We start from the raw sequence: 20823 nt of genomic DNA on the forward strand, positions 1-20823 counted from the left end.
TTCTCTGGGATCCCCTTTGGTCAGAAATAGCAGACATATATGGCTTTGACGTTGCTTCTTGGTAATTAGAAGGCCGCTAAATGCCGCTGCGTACCACACTTGTATTAGGCCCAGCAGTGAAGGGGGTTAATTAGGTAGCTTGTAGGGTAGTAGACAACCCAAAGTATTGATCTAGGCCCATTTTGATATATTTCATGCCACCATTTCACCGCCAAATTCAATCAAATAAAAAAAAAAACGGTTCACTTTTTCACTGAGTTTCTCACTGAAATTATTTACAAACTGCTTGTGCAATTATGGCACACGTGGTTGTAAATGCTTCTCTGGGATCCCCTTTGGTCAGAAATAGCAGACATATATGGCTTTGGCGTTGCTTCTTGGTAATTAGAAGGCCGCTAAATGCCGCTGCGCACCCTTGTATTAGGCCCAGCAGTGAAGGGGGTTAATTAGCATTGCTTTTTGGTAATTAGAAGGCCGCTGCGCACCACACTTATTATGCCCAACAGTGACGGGGTTAATTAGGTAGCTTGAAGGGTTAATTTTAGCTTTAGTATAGAGTTCAGCCTCCCACCTGACACATCCCACCCGCTGATCCCTCCCAAACAGCTCTTTCCTCCCCCACCCCACAATTGTCCCCACCATCTTAAGTACTGGCAGAAAGTCTGTCAGTACTAAAATAAAAGGCTTTTTTTATTATTTATTTACGGTCTGCCAGAACCCAGTTTGCAAACAAATGTGGCTTTTTAAATCTAAAACCTACTTTTTCTGTAGTGCTGCCTTCCCCCTCCTCTGCCACCCACGTCTTATTTTTTAATGTGGCTAGATAGCGGGTGCACGCGCATCCGCCCCTCACCTCCCGCACACACCCAACAGTCACAACTGCTGGCCGGAACGGAAGTTCCCCAGCGATGGGCCTCCCACCGCCTCCCTGCAATGGCTCCCACCCACCAACGATCTGCACCATCGCTGGCCGATGCAGAGAGGGCCACAGAGTGGCTCTCTCTGCATCGGTGTGCAAAAAAAAAGGTATTGCAGTGATGTCTCAATATCGAGGCATCACAGCAATACCTTGAAAGCGGCTGGAAGCGATCAGGATCGCTTCCAGCCGCTTGTAACCACTGACGACGTACAGGGTACGTCGTTGGTCTTTAAAGACCAGTTTTTGTATGACGAACCCTGTACAACGTGTCGTTAAGGGGTTAAAAATTTATCTGAATCACAAAAGAAAAATGTTGAGGTTTAATGTCCCTTTAAGAAAAATATAGGAGTGCACTGCTCTTACTTTCAGTGGGGCGGCTGATACGGCAGCTCTATCACCTGCTAGTTTACAACAGTACAAAAAAAGCTTTATTCAGTTGACAGCCGTGCAGGTAAGGTAAAGGCACCAGCAAGAGCTACAATTAAAAAGTTTAATTTTGGCCCTCCGATCCTGTTACACATTATCCATGTACCGGAATGTCTAATACATAGCATGCATGAAAAGGTTAATCAGAGTATACAACTTACATGCACCATTTATATGGGTGCCTCATTTCCAAATTAATGGTTACTCTGTATTTTACAAGGGAAGTTATTATACCAGTCTGCAGAAAATGTGTAACCCCTTCACTGCTGAACCATTAAACACCCCTGAGCTTTTTTTTTTAGTTTAGATGCTGCTCCCATATAAGCACTACTGGAAGTCTTGTTTTCAGTAAGAAACCTACAGAAATGATAAAGTTCTTTTGTTTTTTTATACCTTAGGTCCAGCAAAATCAAACGGTACCATTCTTGTATGTATATATGATGACACGAGAACGTAGCAGTGTGACAAAATAAAGGATATTTTATTACAAAGTTGTGAAACAATAGTGTGAGCTTATTTTTCTAAACTCTATTGTCAAAATGTTTGTGAATCTACAATTCTATTAGGTGACTTAAAATAAGCATTGATGGAGAAAAATTAACAGTGATTTTTGAAATAGAACTAATCAACTGATATTCAAAAAGAAAAGAAAAAAAATTCCCTTACATTTTAGTACAATGCATTTTATGCAGTCATTTTTTTTAATTTCATGATTCAGATAGTGAATACAATTTTAAACAACTTTCCAATTTACTTCTATAATCTAATTTGCTTCATTCTCTTGAGATCCTTCTTTGAAAGGCTATCTAAATATGCTCAGTAGATGATGATTGGTGGCTGTACATGGATGCCTCGTGTTATTGGCTTAAAATTGTATTGGCTATCTGAATCATGAAAGAACATTTTTTGAGTTTCATGTCCCTTTAAGCATTTTTTGCTGTAGCCAGAGATGGCTATCCTAATCCAGACAGGGGCTTTTGGAAGCCTCTTATAGCTAGGGAGACAGTCACCTCCATGATCACCCGACTAGAATGACCTCAACAGTACCCTACATGAAGAAGGATCTTTAAGTATATTTATATAATCTCCCATGAGCCTTTACTCAAAGGAAAATTCTCTTTGTCAGGTGATCACTATTTCCACAGTCATCACCTGTCTATTCAAACTTATATAGGGACTTGTTTTAAATTTAAAAAGTTCCTTTTTTTAAATAAAGGGGTCTTGGGTTTGCTTAAGCATTTTTGATTACCTATTATAAGTAACTAGAGATAACCTCAGAACAATATTTATTTTTTATTGTGCTTAAACTTTATATTTCCCCAAGTTACACACTATTTGCAAAACAATCGCCTGTTCTTGCAAACAGTGAGCCTTGAGTGTTTTTCTACTGACCCTCAATCTAGCTCCCTATTCTAGACTGCATCCGCCTAATTCTTTCAGGTTTCTGGAACGTGGGTATTCATTCCTCCAGCATTGGCAAGCACACGTGGCCACCTAAAAACTGCTTGAGGGCCCCCACTCCCCTAAGGATTACAACACAGTCATCAATAATTCATCATTAACATCCCAAAATCAAAACATGTTTTCTCTTTAATATGAATTCTCTGATGAGCGGTAAGAGTTGTTTTCAGAGTAAAACATTTCCCACATTCAGAACATGAAAATTCCTTTTCTGCTTTATGAGTTCTCTGATGAACGGTTAGCGTTGATTTCTGACTAAAACATTTCCCACAATCAGGACATGAAAATGGCTTTTCTCCTGTATGAGTAACCTGATGACTAGTAAGAGTTGATTTCTTTGCAAAGCATTTATCACAATCAGGACATGAATATGCCCTTTCTCCTGTATGAGTTTTCATATGAGCAGCAAGAGTTGATTTCGAACTAAAGCATTTCTCACATTCAGAACATGAAAATGCTTTTTCTCCTGAATGAATTCTCAAATGACCAATAAGATGTGCTCTCTGACTAAAACATTTTCCACAGTCAGAACATACAAATCTCCTTTCTCCTGTATGAATTGTCTGATGTCTTCTAAGTTGCGATTTGCTTCTAAAACGTTTCCCACAGTCAGAACATGAAACTGGTTTTTCTCCTGTATGAATTTTCATATGTTCAGTAACATACGATTTCTGGGTAAAACATTTCCCACATACAGGACATGAAAATTCCTTCTCTCCTGTATGAATTTTCAGATGGTCAATAAGATGTGATTTCTGGGTAAAACATTTCCCACATACAGGACATGAAAGCGATTTCTCTCCTGTATGGATTCTCTGATGTACAATAAGATTTGACATCCCGGCAAAGCATTTTCCACATTCAGGACATACATGTCCTACTTGGTTACTTTCATTTTGGAAAATATTGAAAGAAGCATCTGAATTCTGATCATAACTAGGATTATTGCAGTTTGTGAATCCACCTGTTAAAAAGAAATACAATGAGAGTAATGTTACTAATTAATGGCACATTATATCATTTTAAAAACATTTTAACTGTTCAGAATTAGTGTCAACAACAAGGGGAGAGGACCAGCTATGAACGCTTCCCCTTTTTCCAGTCACCAAGATAAGGCTTAAAGAGTTTACTGAACACTGGGGACTAATGAAGATGAACATGTGCAAATTAATATGTCTGGAATGTCTAGAAAGTAATTCTGCTACAATAATTTTAAATATTTTAATTACATTTAACAAAAATTAGAGTTTTCAAATTCATAATTATGCTTACCTGATAAATTATTTTCTTTCTTGGCAAGGAGAGTGCACAAAATCCATTCATAACCTATGGGAAATACTTCACCTGGCTACCAGAAGGAGGCAAAGCCGTGAAGGCACCCTAAACAAAACATTAAGTATCCCTCCCACTTCCCCTACCCTCACAGTAGTTCAAGTCAAGGATAAGAAAAAGTAGAGACAAAAAGGGGTACAGAGGTGCCAAAAGACTGCCGCCACAACATTATTTCAGGACAGGTTCGTAGGCTCACTGCCAAAAAAGAACATTTTAAGGTAAGCATAAATTATGTTTTCTTTCTAATGGCAGGGAGAGTCCATGAAATCCATTCATAAACTATGGGAAAGTAATACCCAAGCTTTGGAGTCCAAAAAAATTAAGGTAGTCCTAAACACTAGACACCACCACCTCTGCTGAGGCAACATCAAAAGCTGTAACATTTTGTGAAAGTATCTGATGAGTAGCACCCTCATATATCTGTTCAACTGAAGCCTAATGCCTGAAGGTCCAGGAAAAAAAATACACTGCACAAGAGAATGTACTGCATTCTGTGATTTAGGCTGCTGGCCCAATTCTATTTACGCCAAGCAAAGATCGGAGTCAGAAGGATAGAGTAACAGCTGTGGCTTTCTGACATTTGCGTTTACCAGAATGCAATGGAACTCCTTGGTAGCATGTAGATAGCACTTTAAGGCGTTAATTACATCCAGATTATGCAATAGCTTTTCCTCAGAGGAAGGATTGTAACAAAAAAGACGGAACATTTTTTTTATTCAATACTGTGAGTTAAGATAAAGTAGGTAAAAACCACATCCTTATCCACAGTACAGCCTTATCCGAATAAAACACTAGATAAGGCCGCCACATTGGAGGGCAGACAATGCAGATACAGTAGCTAACAGAAAAAACACCTTCAAGCTATTTATAGAATTAGAACAGTTTTCACACCTATTGCTCCTCTAACTTTGAACAAACGACGGGACATCTGGCAAACGAGCCAACCTCTTATGCAACAACACAGAAAAAACAGAAACCAGAGCTTTAAGAGAACTAGCCGACAGACCTTTCTCCAAACCATCCTGTAGAAATTGAAGGATTCACAGAGACTTCACCTTGTGCCTAGGGAACCCACAGTCTGCACACCTATACAGGAAAAAAAACCTCCACAAGTCTTATGTGGACATGCAGGAGCTAACAGAATCTCTAGAATTCCCTCTTGATTAAAACTATTGCTCAATGAAGCAGAACAATGAGAAAAAGGATACACTAGATTGAAAAGCCAAGGGACTCCTAAAACATCCACCAACTCCGCCTGAGGTACCCCCACCAGTGGTATATCTCGCAAAGCACCTCCTGGTTTAGCTACCATTCCCCGAAATGCAGAGTCTGCCTGCTCTGAGAAGCTGCTTCCCAATTGTTCACACCAGGAATGTAGATGGCTGATATCTGGCATCGATAAGCCTCTGCCCAGTGAAGGATACAAGATACCTCTCGGATTGCTTGAGAACTTAAAGTTGTGCCCTGGTGATTGACATAGGCCACCATAGAGATATTTACTGGAGGCACAACTGAAGAGCTCCAGTATGTTAAATGGGAGGATCGCTGCCTCTGGGTGCCAGTTACCCCGAGCATTTCAGAGAAAACGCCACACAGCACCCCAGCTTGTTAAACTTGCATCACGTGATAAGATCTTCCAGGAAGGGCGTAGGAAGCACATGCCCTGGAGAACAGGTTCCCGAGACAGCCACCAGGAAATAGAGACTCCCTTGTCTCCGAATCCAGAGATTACCTGGGACAGGTATAAATAATTTTCATTCCATTGCCTGAGCACACACAACTGTAGAGAAGAAAGCAAGAAAGAGGAATTGCATCCAAAGCCACCATCATAAGATCTACAACCCTGCATTCAACCACTGAGTGGATAAAAAAAAAAAAAAAAAAAAAAAAAACAGGCACCCTGAAATTGCTATCTGCGTATTTCTAGGAGATAGATGCGCATGCTGATGGAATCTATGATGATCCCTGGAAATTGCACTCTCGTGTTGGGAGAAAACTTTTGTTTTGCGTAAGAATTAACGCCCAGCCATGCTTTCTAAAGATATCAAAGTAACTTCTCAGTGTGAGACTTCGCTAAATGTAAAAAAGGATTCATGAACCCAGATGAGCTCCAACTATGGCGCCACAGCGATCTTCTGTAGTCTGGCTACATCTAGGAGAGCCCCTAGAACTTTTCTAAAGATCCTGGGAGCCGTAGACAAACCAAATGGAAGAGCTACGAATTGGAAATGCTTGTTCAGGAACGCAAATCGTAGGAACCTTAGAAGATTTGGGAAGAAATGATTGTGAAGGTATGCATCCTTCAGATCTATGTGGTCATGAACTGACCCTCCTGCACGAGAGGAAGAATGGCCTGAGTTTCCAGATTGACAGGAAGTACCCTCAATAATTTGTTGAGGCACTTCAGATCTAAAATGGGACTATAGGATCCCTCCGTTTTGGGAAAAAAAGACAAGGTTAGAAGAAAATCCTTCTCCCCTCTTTGCCAGAGGTATGGGGACAACAACCCCCAGAGATACCAGGTAGTCTACACAGCACAGGGAGCGCTGATCTCTATTCTGGCTTCTCAGAGATCCTTAAAAGTAGGAACCTGCCCCTAGGAGGGTGAAAACAGAAGCCTAGTTTGATTCCTTGGATAAAAAGTCCAGAACCCAAGGGGGTCCTAAACGGACTGAACCCAGGCCTCCTGGGAGCGAGATAACCTGCTCCCTACTTGACCTGAGTCCAGGTCAGGGGCCTATCCGTGATGCAGACTTATTGTATGGGGTCGGTTCTTGGGCTGTTTATTCTTGGGCCACACCAGGCTATTCCGACTTGGTTGTTTGTCCTGTTGGAAAAATATATATTATTACTATTACAAAATATATAGAACGATATCAGTACCAAAGTGTGCAGAGTCAATAGGGTTGAAACATAAAATGTGAGTATTTAAGTAAATACCGCCCAACAATAGACAATATTTTAGACAGAGAAAAAAAAAATCTCAGCAGCTCAGAGCATAAAGAAAAAGCTCAGAACCAACAACCACTGAGGTAGCCAGGCCACAAAACTATTTGCTAGGCTACATTGGCCACTTAACATAGTAAAGTTAACATATATAAAAAATTATTTGCATTAAATAATACCGCCCCTACCCATGCACAGCCAATCGCGGGCAGGAGCTGTCAATCACCCCGGACTCGAAATTTGCCACCTACGAAATGGCGAAAGGTTAAGGAAGCAGCAGTCTGATGACGGCTGCTTGTTAAATACAGACTGTAGGTTCTCTTGTGAGAACCTGCAGCCATAGCGGGGCAAAGCATTTGATAAATCGACCCCTAATTATATTATGCACTCTAAAATCTAAATCGTGCAGGGTAAGAAAACACAACCGTGAAGGAGAAATTACACAGCAGAAAAAGAAGAGACAACAGTACGCCACTATGCACCTAAACTAAAGGTGCAGGATAAATACATCTGATGTTACTGTAGTATAGCACAGCAAGAAACAACAAGAGACTCAGATTAAAAAAACTACACTCATTAAAGTAAAGTGCATATAAAATCTAAACGCAATACGTAAGATATTGCGGCATCTACATACATGTAGGCAAAAATTGTACAGAGATAAAGAATAGATAAGTAAATAGTATAAATTATTCTTGTTGAAGAGAATACTTAAATCTAATGGTTAAAACGCCTAAATACAAGAAGTCTGTCGCTGCAGATCCACAGATATTTAGGCAACAGGATTGTGCTCTAATAACAAGTAACCCAACAATAAGATAAACCTTGGCTCAACAAATCCAGGAGCCAGGGAGTCATTGGCTCCTAGAATTCTACCCCTGGCTCCTAAGTTTTTTGGTTAATCTCTATATACAAATACCACTGTCTGGCTTCTAAAAGTATGCCTGGCTCCTAAATATTGTTACTGGCTCCAAACTTTTAAACATAGAAACATAGATATTGACGGCAGATAAGAGCCATAGGCCCAGCAAGTCTGCCCGACCTTACCTAACAGTATAAACTTATCTAGTTCGTAGGATAGCCCTATGCTTGTCCCATGCATTTTTAAAGTCCCCCACAGTGTTTGTTGCTACTACCTCTTGAGGAAGTTTATTCCATAAATCAATCACTCTTTCTGTAAAGAAGTGCTTCCTCAAATTACTTCTGAATCTACTACCCTTTAGCTTGAGCTCATGACCCCTTGTTCTTGAATTTTCCATTTTATGTAAAATACCCACAGCCTCAGTTTTACTAAACCCTTTAATGTACTTGAAAGTTGATAGAAACAGATTTGTCGAGCACCGGGATAAACTATTTTCAATGCAGTATGCACCCTAAATGTAATGGAGCAAACTCAAAATTACATATGTCTGTTGCTGCAGATCCACAGATATTTAGGCAAAAGTTCACTGAAATAAAACAGAATGATAGGAAAACTATTCCCATTGTTGTATGCACCCAGTTGCCCACAGATGGACAGGTAAAGGTATTGTACAGCAGAAATGGATAATAGATGAGTACACAGACTAATCACTTGAGTAATGCACGCTAAACTCCATAGTACAACAGATTAAGTACATCACCGCAGATGAAATATAAAATATATTGTGCAGCAATAAATGTGTAGCATAAAATAACTATGTCCGATGCGCAACTATAAAAACACCAGATGCCGAACCCCAAAAATGATAAAGCCTGGTGGCGCCCGTAACTAACTTGCTTAGCGTTAGGGCAGGAGATACCCACTATAATACTAGATTGATGATCTGTCGCTCCCACCCCCTTCTGCAGAAGTCATATCATCAGGAACCCTGCGTTGAAGCGCTAACTCATTCAGTAAATTCAGCAAAGGAGTGGAGCATGTGCACCGAAAACTGACCTGTAGCGGGAAGGTCCGATTATCCAGGCCCCGCCACAGGGCAGCTAGAAATGGCGCTGCTGAAGAAAGGTCTGCCCAAACATCATGCACCGGTCTACCCAAGCATCTAGAGAAAGACCGGAGTGATACTAAAGTAGCGAACCTCCTTATAAGCACAACCTGGAGCACAGCAAGAAAACAAAAAAAATGAGAAGGCAGAAAGCCTACTTCGGTTCCCAAATAAATGCATTAGCCATACTAGATCCTAAGAGAGCTCCACAAGTCCCAATGCAGAAAGGCAACTAGCCCCCTTGCCTGCAGACTGCCTCTTGCAGAGTGTTACAGCCTAGTTTTACAGTGGGGTCCCAGTAAATATCTGCAAGGGTCCCAGTAAATATTATTTAGCAGGCTTGTGGGCATACCATCTGAATGTTTAACCAATATCACCCCCTTCACTGAGAAGGTCCTTGGATAGCCTTGGTTTGCAATCAAACTATTCTCCTATATTCTTAGGCAACAAGCCATGAAAATAGGAAAATCAAAACAGGACTTACCCAGCTTTTTTACATCCTGTAACAAAGGAAAATCAGTGTAACCAACACAGTTTGACTAAGAAAAGGAGGATAGCACAAGTATGCTTGAAGGAGGCAAGGGAACTTCCCTTCAACATCCAGAAGCTAGCAAACACTAAGACTATACTAAGAGAATGACGTTGTTTTCTACAACTACCCTGTCCTCTCCTGCAGGAAACAATCCATTGAGGACAATACAATCAGACAACCTCCATGAAACAAGAACTACTGAGAGGGTAGGGGGAAGTGGAAGGGATATTTAATGCTTTGTTTAGGGTGTATTTACCTCCTCCTGGTTGCCAGGTGAATTATTTCTCATAGGTTATGAAAGGATTTCATGGACTCTCACTGTCATTAGAAAGAAATCATGTTCACAAAACAATTCAACAATAAAATGTAGTAACTCATCACATTGTACGCAATTTCTTCTTGAATCCTTAAAACATTTTCATCTAACACAAAATATCAAGACAGGTGAGACAACGGTTATCTCTCTGAAAATTCATAAACACCAACAATAATGTTTACCAGGATTTCAAAGGGTTTGGAATACAAAAAGCCAGAGGGTGATAAGTGCCATAACATCAAATCTTTCCAGGAACTTTAAAGGAAGCACATAGGTTATGTCCTTATGCAGAAGTCAAACAACAACATGGTCCAGCACCAAAGGAGGCTAACAGCTAATGAATAGAAAGGTCATAACAGTCACAACATTTCTTCAATAACAGTGATACCTTCAGGTAACTGGCTACTTATCTTCAGTGTATCATCTGGACATAAAACTTGGATTCAATTGGCTGAGGAAATCTTCATGGTGTAGCTATAAATATGGATTTATAACAAACATACAGGAAGGACAAAATAACACAAACGTAACAGAGACTTCAGCCACCTTTGAATGCACAAACCCACAGACATTAGTATAGTGTAGGCTGATTAGAATAAAACCTTAATTTTTCCATATAATCGTTGCGTGCCCCACTTGGCATCAAGCTTGTGGGGCATGCAACGATTGGATGAAGTCGAATTCAACATCACTCGGCTAAATCAAGAGATGCAGGCGGAGGAATGGCTCATTGTTTACCATCTCTAAATGGTAAATATTTTACAAAGGAAGCATCTTTAAATATTATAATGATTTAAATTGCCCCTGTATTTATAAGTAATTTTATATACTGTGTATTAAAATACTAAAGTTTACAATCACTTTAAGACAGAAGGTCCAGACTCAGAGGAAGAGACCAAAAAAGAGCAATGGGATAACTGAACCAGACCTGCACATCAGAACCTGCAAGGTCAAACTGAAGCTATTTGGATAATAACCTGACCTTTGTAATCACTCTGGGAAGAACCACCAGAGTAGAGAGGAAAAAAAAACACAACAACAACAACAACAACACACCACAACATAAACCAGATTTAACGACAATGGAGCTTACAAAGCTTCTAAAAATTACCCTGAGAGTCCCTGGACCTCACATTGAATAATAATCCTTTCAGTTTCTATTGAAATACCAACATAACTATCCCTGGGAGACCCCAAAGATCCACTGATGAAAGCATCCAGATAAAGAGACCACTCCCCTGGATGCAATGACCGATGCCTGTTTCCCAGTCGTTTACTCCTGGAATAAACTGCAGAAATTAGGCAACAATTGGCTCCAGCCCCAAAAAAAAAAATTGAGACAGTTCTTCCATAAGTAGGGAACTACGAGTTGACCCCTTATGAAAGCCACTACCAAAAAAATAAAATGTGAGTCGAAAACAGAGATAAGATTCCCTTTTCAAAAGAGGCCAAATCAGGAAGATTGCACAGAATTCTATAAATAATATTAATTGGCACCCTAACCTTTAGAGAAAACCAAACACCTTGAGTACTAGCTCTCAAAGAAAGATTCATGGAAACTTAAATTCACAGAAAAACAACCCTTGTTTGAGAAACCAGAGAACCCCTTGGAAACCATAAAAGTCTGAAACTGAGAGATTCTCCTAAATGGAAAAAAAAGAAAAGCAGAACCAAGATATTGATCAGGTAAAGAAACACTGCAATACCCCGAGTTCTAATCAGACAAAAGTGTTCCCATAAAAATTCTGGTAGAGTAACAAACTGAAAGAGCTTGTCCTAGAAAGGCAAAATTTAACAATAAGGTTCTCTAAATTCGAACACAAAGGTAAGTATTCGTAAAATCTAAGGGGGCATAAACTGACTTAGCTAAACAAAAACAGAATGGCCAAAATAGGTCCTATTTTGAAAGTAGAAACTCTGGATATTACAATCTGAAAATCCCTCTCTCCTTTGGAACAAGAAAGATTTGAATAAAATCCCATCCCATGATCCAACAAAGGAGCAGGATCATTCCCATAAACCCAGTCCCTAGAACTTGACTTAAAAAAGAAAAAAAAAAAAAAGACCTGAACCTTCACAGGATTATAGGAACAAAGGACAGAATTAACCTTCCTCTGGAAGGCTTAGCTTTGAAAAGATTTGATAACCCTGAGAAACTATACTTACAACTCAGGGATCCTAAACTACCTTCTACCAGAGCCTCTGGATTGGGACCATACCTTTGAGGAGACTTGGAAAAAGAAGTAGATTCTCTGAACTACTTAGAATTGTTCCAGAATAAACTAGGCTTGCAGAGTAAAAGCAAACTTTTTCCTGAAAGAGGAATTTGACTTCTGTTCCCTGTTCTGACGAAAAGGCTAAAATCAATTTGAAGCTCTAGATTAGCCTCTGGACTTCTGTCCTGTGGAAGAAAAAACTTCCTAACCTCCAGTCACAATAGAGATAATAGAATCCAAACCAAAACAAAAACATCTTTCCCTGAAAAGAGATAAAAACCTGGATTTAGAAACCATATCAGCAGATGAAGACTAACCATAAAGTATTTCTAGAAAGTTCTTTTTAAAGACATTCTTAGACTGAAACTAAATTATGTCAATAACAGCAACACAAATGAAAGCACTAGCACATTAGAACAATTCCAAAAAGGCTAAAAAGCAGCTTCACTAGCAGAAATCATCATGAACCTGCTTAGAAAGACTATTAAACCAAATGGTAGAAGCAGCAGCCACACCAGCAATAAACACTGCTGGTCTAAAAATAGCACCTGCTTGCAGAAAAACCCTCCTATGGAAGGATTAGAACTTAAAATTTAAAAAGGGTCTTCCTATTAACCTTAGAAACAGATATAAAGAGAAAAAAAAAACATGCTCGAGTCCCTTAGTAGATACAATCCAGTAGTTTATTGGATCTGAGCCAGAGGTAAAGGTGTGCTCCCTCTTATGACGCATTTCGCTTATACGTGCATGCACTTCATCAGAAATCAATCTAAAGGGTCTTCCCATCAACCTTAGGAACAGATACCCAAAGTTCAATATTAGTAACCAACAAAGGATACATATACCTAAACCTTGCTGAAGGAATAAAAAGGGATTACCTGGCTTAACCATCTCAAAGACAGAATCAGGGACAGGAAAAAAAAACAACAACAAAAAAACAACAAACACCACAACAACCTTAGGAGAGTAAACCATAGGACAATACCATAGGACCTCTAAAGTATAACAAAATATCCTTAAGAATTACTTCTCTTCTTTCCAAACCCAAAATATCTGCTCTTCGCTTCAATACCCTTTTCCGCCCACCCCCTACTACCACTTCTCTCTCAGCTTAAGATTTTGCCAGTCACTTCAACAACAAAAATGATTCTATCAGAAACTAAATTATCTCTCAACACACTAGTTGTCTCTAGCCCCCTCAACCACTCGCTATCATCCAAAACACCCACAGAGACAAATTTAGCTCTTTTGCCCCATATTACTTAGGGAGTTTCTGCCCTTACAAGTCAAACTATTATGTAGATAAACTTTATGAGAGCAGATAACACTAACTAATAAAAGGACACCTAACACTTAGAAGACCGAGAAAGTTCCTGTCTAGGACTGCAACTAACGATTATTTTTATAATCGCTTAATAGGTTGATTACCTTTTCGATTAATCAACTAATAGGATTTTTTAAAAAAAAAAATCACTTTTCCCCCCATGTATTTAAAATAAAATAGACATACTGAGTGTTACAAATATAAACTTCAGAGTAAAACGGTTTGACAATTTTTAAGCAGCAGAGCACATTTTTATAATTAAAGCAAAAACACAAACTTGAGGAAAAGAGGTAGAACTAGAAAACTGTAGACTTCCAGAAACTGAATTGAAATGCAAAAAATGTCCACATGCTACTGGCTAAGGCTGGCTCTCTTTTTGCAGTTATTTTGCCTGCCACAGAGAAGAGGCGCTCAGATGGTGTTGACGTGCCTTAGATGCATAAGTAGGGTTTTGCCAATTTTGCCAAGGTGGGATATTTATCTTTGTTAGCTCAATCAATGCAAAGTGTTTTCCTCCTTGGTAAGGGGCCTCTCAAAGTAAGCCTGGACTATATATCAATAACAGGACAAAGCCTTACACATTTATCTATACAGTGCATATAATCAGTAATAAAAAGCAAATTAGCTAATAATTGTGCAAACAGATAATAGTGCACATCAATTCAAATAGCAAATCCCATCAATCTAGGGCTAAAAAAGGTAAAAAAAAAAAACAAACTTGGCACTATATTATGGAAAGTATAGTCCCAAATAACCTGATTTAATATAAAAAAATACAAATAATGGGGGCGGAGCCAGCCAGCCAAGGAACAAGACATGCCTGTGTCAAGCTCCTGGCTATAATTTGCTATAAATATGGATATTTGTTCCTAAATGTGTGTTTTGGAAACCAAAAACTGAACCCAACCGTGCCTGGTTAATTGTATTGGAGGTGTGGGAGTTTGTTGAGATGTTTCTGACCTAATGAGCTAAACGGCAATATCACCATGCGGGAGGCCGTAGCCATGTGGGAATCAGAGTTGGCGCAGCTCCTCCATAACCACTTTCACAGCCTTACACAAGTCTTACATGAGGCTCTTGTTAACAAGGCATCTTCTAATAATGCTTATGAGCAAGAGGACGCGCATACAGGATCATGGTATGGGAACAGAGAATCGGCCACGGATACTGAAGGATCTGCGGATTTAATTGTAGCTAAACAAGTTGGAGCCGCTGACAGTCAGGTTACTATCTCCTTTCTAGCTATAGCAGTGCTTGTGAACACGCAAGAACTGGGGACAGGCAAGATCACCATTAAGGGTAATCGTGTAGAAGCAGCAAATGCTCTAAACTTGCTACACTCTGTACCAGTGAATTTTCTTCTAGATTGCCCTAGTTTGGACTACCCGCTGGAAGCGTTCGCTGAGTGTATATATAAGGTGCCTAACATTTTACTGGGTCTGGAGAGGAATACGGATCTCATAGCACTTGGGCCTGGAGCATTAGCCTTGCTGGATATCCGAGCTATTACACTGGATCACACAGAGGCTTTGAATACAGGTCCTGTGTTTCTGCCGGCTTTAGCGCATTGTCAGAGCCGTTCTGGAGTTGGCTAAATTAAGGTCATTAGATGCGTTTCTCAGTTGTCTTAGACTCCACCTTGGGACCTTATATATATGACTATTTGGAGCTGCTTGGATTTTAGTTAAATAGCGGGAATGTGTTGTGTTTCAATGCCATGTCTGACTTAACTTTGCACATGGAACTTATTAAAGGCGAGCCAGGACACTTTTTATTCTAGATGAAGGCACTACGCTAAATGTTGGAGCATGTTTGTACCTGGAGCCCTATTTATTTATTTATTCATATATTACCATTGCTAAACTGAGAACCTAGCTAATGTGGATCTGCGCAACTACCTTTACTTATAAATGTGGACATTTCACTCACAACAGCCGATCAATAGAGAGACTTTATACTACAGATTATCATTGGGTTACAATCTTTATGTTTGGTGTAGATGTACATAATTGATATTCATTGCATTTCCAAGTTATATTTGGTTTTCATTGTTTGAACACTTTGTTTTTATATTATAGCTAGGCTATTTGTTGCATCAGGTAATGGAGATATTTGAGAGATATAGAGAATTGAAGTAAAACACATTCTGTTTAATGTGTTTCTAAGCCATATGTTATCTGAGGCATTTATATACATATATTTAATAGTAGGATAGGGATTCAAAACAAAACATGGCTTATACTACCAAATGCCTAATACCCTTCCTTTAGCTTTGTATTTGGTATGGTAGTTAATCTCAATATAGTTGTGTTATTTCTACAATCTTTATTCCCCCATATTAGCAATTTTATTGGAATTATAGAGATGTTAGGCGGTGGTTTATGCCTTTGTTAAGTGCGAGATATCTACCTTGTAAGCTGATGTAAGTAAAATAACCTTGTTGCGTGTAGGTATGAAACTATATTGATATAACCTACAAATGCTCAAATTTCCCTCAGTCCCGGGATAGAGGTCACATTACTAATAGCTATCCCTGCTAAATGAGCTCATTTGGAGCAATTTGGGCTTTGCTGTAACCTTTATGTTTACCTACTGTGCAGCGTCCATGTCCATTGTGAATAGAGCATATAACTAATATTAAATGAAGCCTCTGTAGCACCACCTTGACAGTATCGGCTACAGATATACAAACTATATTTCATTATCCTGGATATGCTAAGGTGGTTTCCTTGGGTTGGTCTTAGTGCATGCAAATGAGCCCATGGATGTTAATTTCACCCCACTATGCTCATCTCTTAATATACTACTGCTTTGACAAAAGGGGGTTCCTTTGAACCTTCCACATAGCTGAATACCATATGTACCATACCAATTTACACCTCTGGTTGTGCGCTAGCCCCACAGAGTTTCCTCTGCTACTCCCCCTTTAGGGTACAGACTCTTGTTTACTTGTAGCGTCTTCCTGCTGATGGGTGTAGGGCCCGCACCCAGATGTCAGGATTGACATATAATACAGATGTCTGTTTGATTTGGAACCGTCAGCTATATCACATTGTCACTATGAGGGCTGTTGCAGCTGTATGTTGGGGTTACATCCATTTAGAATGTATACATTTAAACTTCCTGGATAATATCTTGTGTGGTACTTTTTCAGATGTTTCTCAACGGTCTTATGGAAATTATTTGCTCAAAAATTAATAACATTTGTTTGTGTGGCCAGCTTGGTATACTTTTAGTGGTAGTTGATCAGATGAAGGCTGATGTTTTTATAGTCCAATAACTCATATTAGCTATACCATAACGATACTTCACGAGGTTGGCTTTTATATTACCAATAGTACTAGATAGATGGATCTTAGACATACCATTCAACAGAGGGTCCACCTAAATATATCTCTAAACATGCCATAATAAACTGGTTATAGTCGCCTATCCCTCTCCCCTCCCCCCCTATAAAAATCCTAAAGTATTCTAGTATTTTCCAGTAGTTACTTCTGCGGTTTGCCTTGTACTATACTGCACTTTTTCCCCTTTTTTATATTAAGCTATTACATATGCTTCAAAAATATTTCTTTAGATATTTTATATATTGGTACATAAAGAGTTCAATTTGATGGTATTTAACTTTTGCATATTACTCAATACTTTTATACGTTGACATTGGAGCTTTTTTCAATATGCTAAACAATTTTAAATATATACTGTTCAATCAGACTTTATCCTTTTTAGATATACATTTACTGATGTGAAATTTTTTTTTGTTTCATGATGTCTAATGGTCTCTAGTAGTATGTATGGTTCTTAATATTTTATATGCTCTCTGAGGATTCAATGTTTATGTTGGATGTTTCTGTATTATTTGAAAAACCTAATAAAAATTATTTAATTTAAAAAAAAAATACAAAATGATGAATCCTATTATTTTTTTGGGGGTTGCACATAAGCTGCATATAGGTGTAAACTTAAAAAGAAACATGGGGGGTGCGGAGATAACAGTCAAAGCGAGCAGATGTGTCTCGGCTGAGCTCTGTCTGCACATCACACAATCCAAGTTCATTCAGATAGTTTTTTGGGATCTTAACACAAACACCCTGCCTCATTGAATGCCAGACCTGCTCAACATTGCCATATACACGGCGATTGGCAAATTGCACGGTCAGAGTACAGAGCCGAAGATAGAGGACGATTCCATCACTGGACTGGCCTAACTGTAAAGCCTTGTCGCGCAATCAGCATTACAGAGAGCAGAACCGGAGCTGTAGGTACACCTCTTAACGTTATATAAATATATAGAAGCGTATATAGAAGCGGGCACTTACAAAGCTACAGAAAGTGTGACGCCAATATGGAAGCACTAGAGATTTAGGAACGTTCCACCCAATAACTTATTACTTGGCACCTCCAGAGCTTCCGGACAAGCCTCGCGTCTCTACAAGTACTATCCTCTCCACGAGGTACTAATATATTTCTAATCCCATGCAGGGTGATAGAATTCACATAAAACCAATACCCACTGACCAGAAGGGCTACAGCAATCTTTCAGACAGTCCTATGCAGTCCACCACACGGCCCAAGTTTTGGCAAACTTCAGACATCAGCTGCTTGCTGCCTGCAAGCTCTGCGGCTAGTCTAGTGCTGGGAGAGATGCTGGACCCTGGAAATCCACCAGTGCAAGCGTACACACTGCCCATGGGACCATGCCATTGGACATACTGCCCTCATCGAAGTAGCTCAGCGTGAGACAGATGTAGATTCAACAGCTCCTGAATATGAAGTTTCCTTCGTAACGTCTACGAATCTAGATTTAGCGGAGTTGTGCTACACAAGGACCTCTGTTAATCCCAAGACTTTACCTCTACCAGAGGCAGACTTTCATACACTAAAGTGATATACCCCTCTATATCTGTCAGACAGGACTCTGGTGGAACTCAGTCCATTAAAAATAAAATATCAACATGGGATCATGCACTGCATCTGAAGTATTCTGATCCAGAAATAAAAGATATAGCTTATGATACAAGTTCACACTTTAGGCTCAGGCGCTTGTTGTATTTGGTTTTGATTTATTGTTTTCTTTTTCCACTCTCTGGCTTTTCTTTAAGTTTTTGTATCTAAGGTGTCCTATATCTACGATACTTTACTGCTACTGAGAGTAGATATGTACTGCCTACACAGGCCCATACCAGATATACAGTCTAGTTGTGTCTCCCACCCCAACTTTCACATCCCTATGAGTAAAATGTATAGCTATATTATATGTTATTGTAAAGTTATTATACAGGTCTTTTTTTATTTTCTGGGAACCAGTCTCACTCTTAGATATATGCTTTATTGCCACGTGAAATTTTTACCTATATGGTTTATTCATCAGAAGTTACACTATATTTTATACAAATGGCTCTTGCAACCCAAGTCTCATTGTCAGTGACAGAGATAGGGAGCTTACCTATGCCAGTTTAGTTCCTCACACACAGACATGCAATTGCCTCAAAAGGTATCTATTTCAAATGAATAATCCTAGAGTTAATCTTAATCTTCTTTCTTGTCACCCAGAATACCCCCCCAGACCAATCTGTCCCGAAGGACCTGAAAACAATGACGCTAGACTCTTCTGTATGATGTAGAACACATAGTAATGAACCCACAAAGGATGCATTTTGCCGCAGGGTATAGGACTCATGCCTATGTGGCAGACTAATATGGAGTAATACTTAGTGACAATCTCTCAATATAACCATCTAGCAGTAGCATATCTTCCTCACAACCCCTACTAGTACTAACAACAACAACAACAACTACTACTGTGTTACCGCACATTTAGCAAATAACTTACGACTGATGATATTGGCCTATTATTAGCCAATGTTGCAGTCTCTCTTTCTACTCATACCCAAATAAGATCCCTAATTCCTAACTACTGGCTCCGCCTTCCCCGACATGGTTTACTCTGTAAACATAGGAAAATGTATCCTACGACCTATTCTCCCCAACAATTATTAGTCACAGATACTATACCACAGAGGCAACAAACTATAAATTACCTCCCAGGTGATTAGATCTTTTAAAAAATATATATATTTTTTCACTAACCACTATTTAAATCTAAACATGGCCTCTATCTAACCTACGTGTCACCTACAACTAGTTCTAGTACACTATAAATTTGCCTCTGCTGTTCCAAATATATCCCTTATCCCTGGAAATTCAATTTTACTACTCCCACCTACTTATATCCTTAATGATCATGGCCTAACAGTGGCCATTTATATCTGTTACATATCTACAAATTGACATGTTTATATATTAGAGAGAGTTATATCTTATTTATATGATATATTATATGCAAAGAGTATTGTTGCATTGGTTGTTTATATACTATGTAAGCTTAAAAAAATTTTTACACTATATACCGAAACTCTTGCATACAAAATAGACTATTGACTGCCACGTAAGAATGCTCTTATATGCTCAAGTTTAAAATTTGTATTGTAACCCTGCATTCATTTGTATATTTTATAACCTCAATTAAAAAAAAAAAAAAGAAGCGTATACAGTCCTGAAAAAGTGAAAAGTAAACATTTGTAGACGTCCTTTAGGCTAAGGACATTACTATAAAACACAATACCATGAGCAGGAGTTTATCAAAGTGAAGCAGCTGATGTTGTGTGCAAACCAACTAATCGATAATGAGATTAGTTGACAACTATTTTCATAATCTATTATTGATTATAACGATTATTTGTTGCAGCTCTATTCCTGACAGTAACTGTTAGAAGACAGATGGGGGGTTCTAAGCGTTGGGTACGGTTCATTAATCAGTGAAGGGTACCTAAGATTTAGAAGAGGTTTCTGACAGTCCTACTATGGTAAATCAGGATGTTAATAGGACAGAGATATCAGAAGCAAGGCCTATAAAGAAAAACCTAGGAGAAAAATAGTGCGTTACACAATGGGCCTGACACTTATAAACTGCATATTACAGCTAAACTTCTCAACAACAACAAAAATATCACTTTATCCTGTCTGTTTTATCCATTTAAAAAGGCAAAAATCCCTTAAAGGGACATACCGGCCAAAATTTAAATGCCCATAGATGAATCATATTTTTGACTAGAAACATATTTGCAATATATGTATCGGCAAAAATGCTTCTAGTAAAAGTTATCACTGTTTTAATGTTTTTCTCAGTGCACCAACATTTTAAATACTGCAGCTGCTCAGAGTGCCATGTCAGCAATTAACAAATGGAGTTATTGCCAGATAATACAAGCACCTTAGGCTCTGCATACTTAAATACACTTTTGAAACAGCTATAGCTTTTATAAGAAGCATTTTTGATACTAGATGTATATAGAAAAGCCGTGTAACTGAGGAAATATAACTC

At 38.9% G+C, this 20823-nt stretch overlaps 1 protein-coding gene across 3 annotated transcripts in view; it reads right to left on the bottom strand.

Moving 5' to 3' along the window:
• Window positions 1–1802: 1802 nt before the first annotated feature.
• LOC128666754 (zinc finger protein ZFP2) overlaps window positions 1803–20823 on the bottom strand; it is a 40709-nt gene continuing 21688 nt past the window's right edge. For all 3 annotated transcript variants that reach the window (XM_053721521.1, XM_053721522.1, XM_053721520.1), the window contains one exon: window positions 1803–3770. In XM_053721521.1, the coding sequence (XP_053577496.1) occupies window positions 2890–3770 (881 nt within the window). In that variant the 3' untranslated portion in view covers window positions 1803–2889. The remainder of the gene's footprint in view (window positions 3771–20823) is intronic.

Source organism: Bombina bombina, chromosome 7 (genome assembly GCF_027579735.1).
Source record: "Bombina bombina isolate aBomBom1 chromosome 7, aBomBom1.pri, whole genome shotgun sequence".
Classification (NCBI taxonomy): Eukaryota; Metazoa; Chordata; class Amphibia; order Anura; family Bombinatoridae; genus Bombina; species Bombina bombina.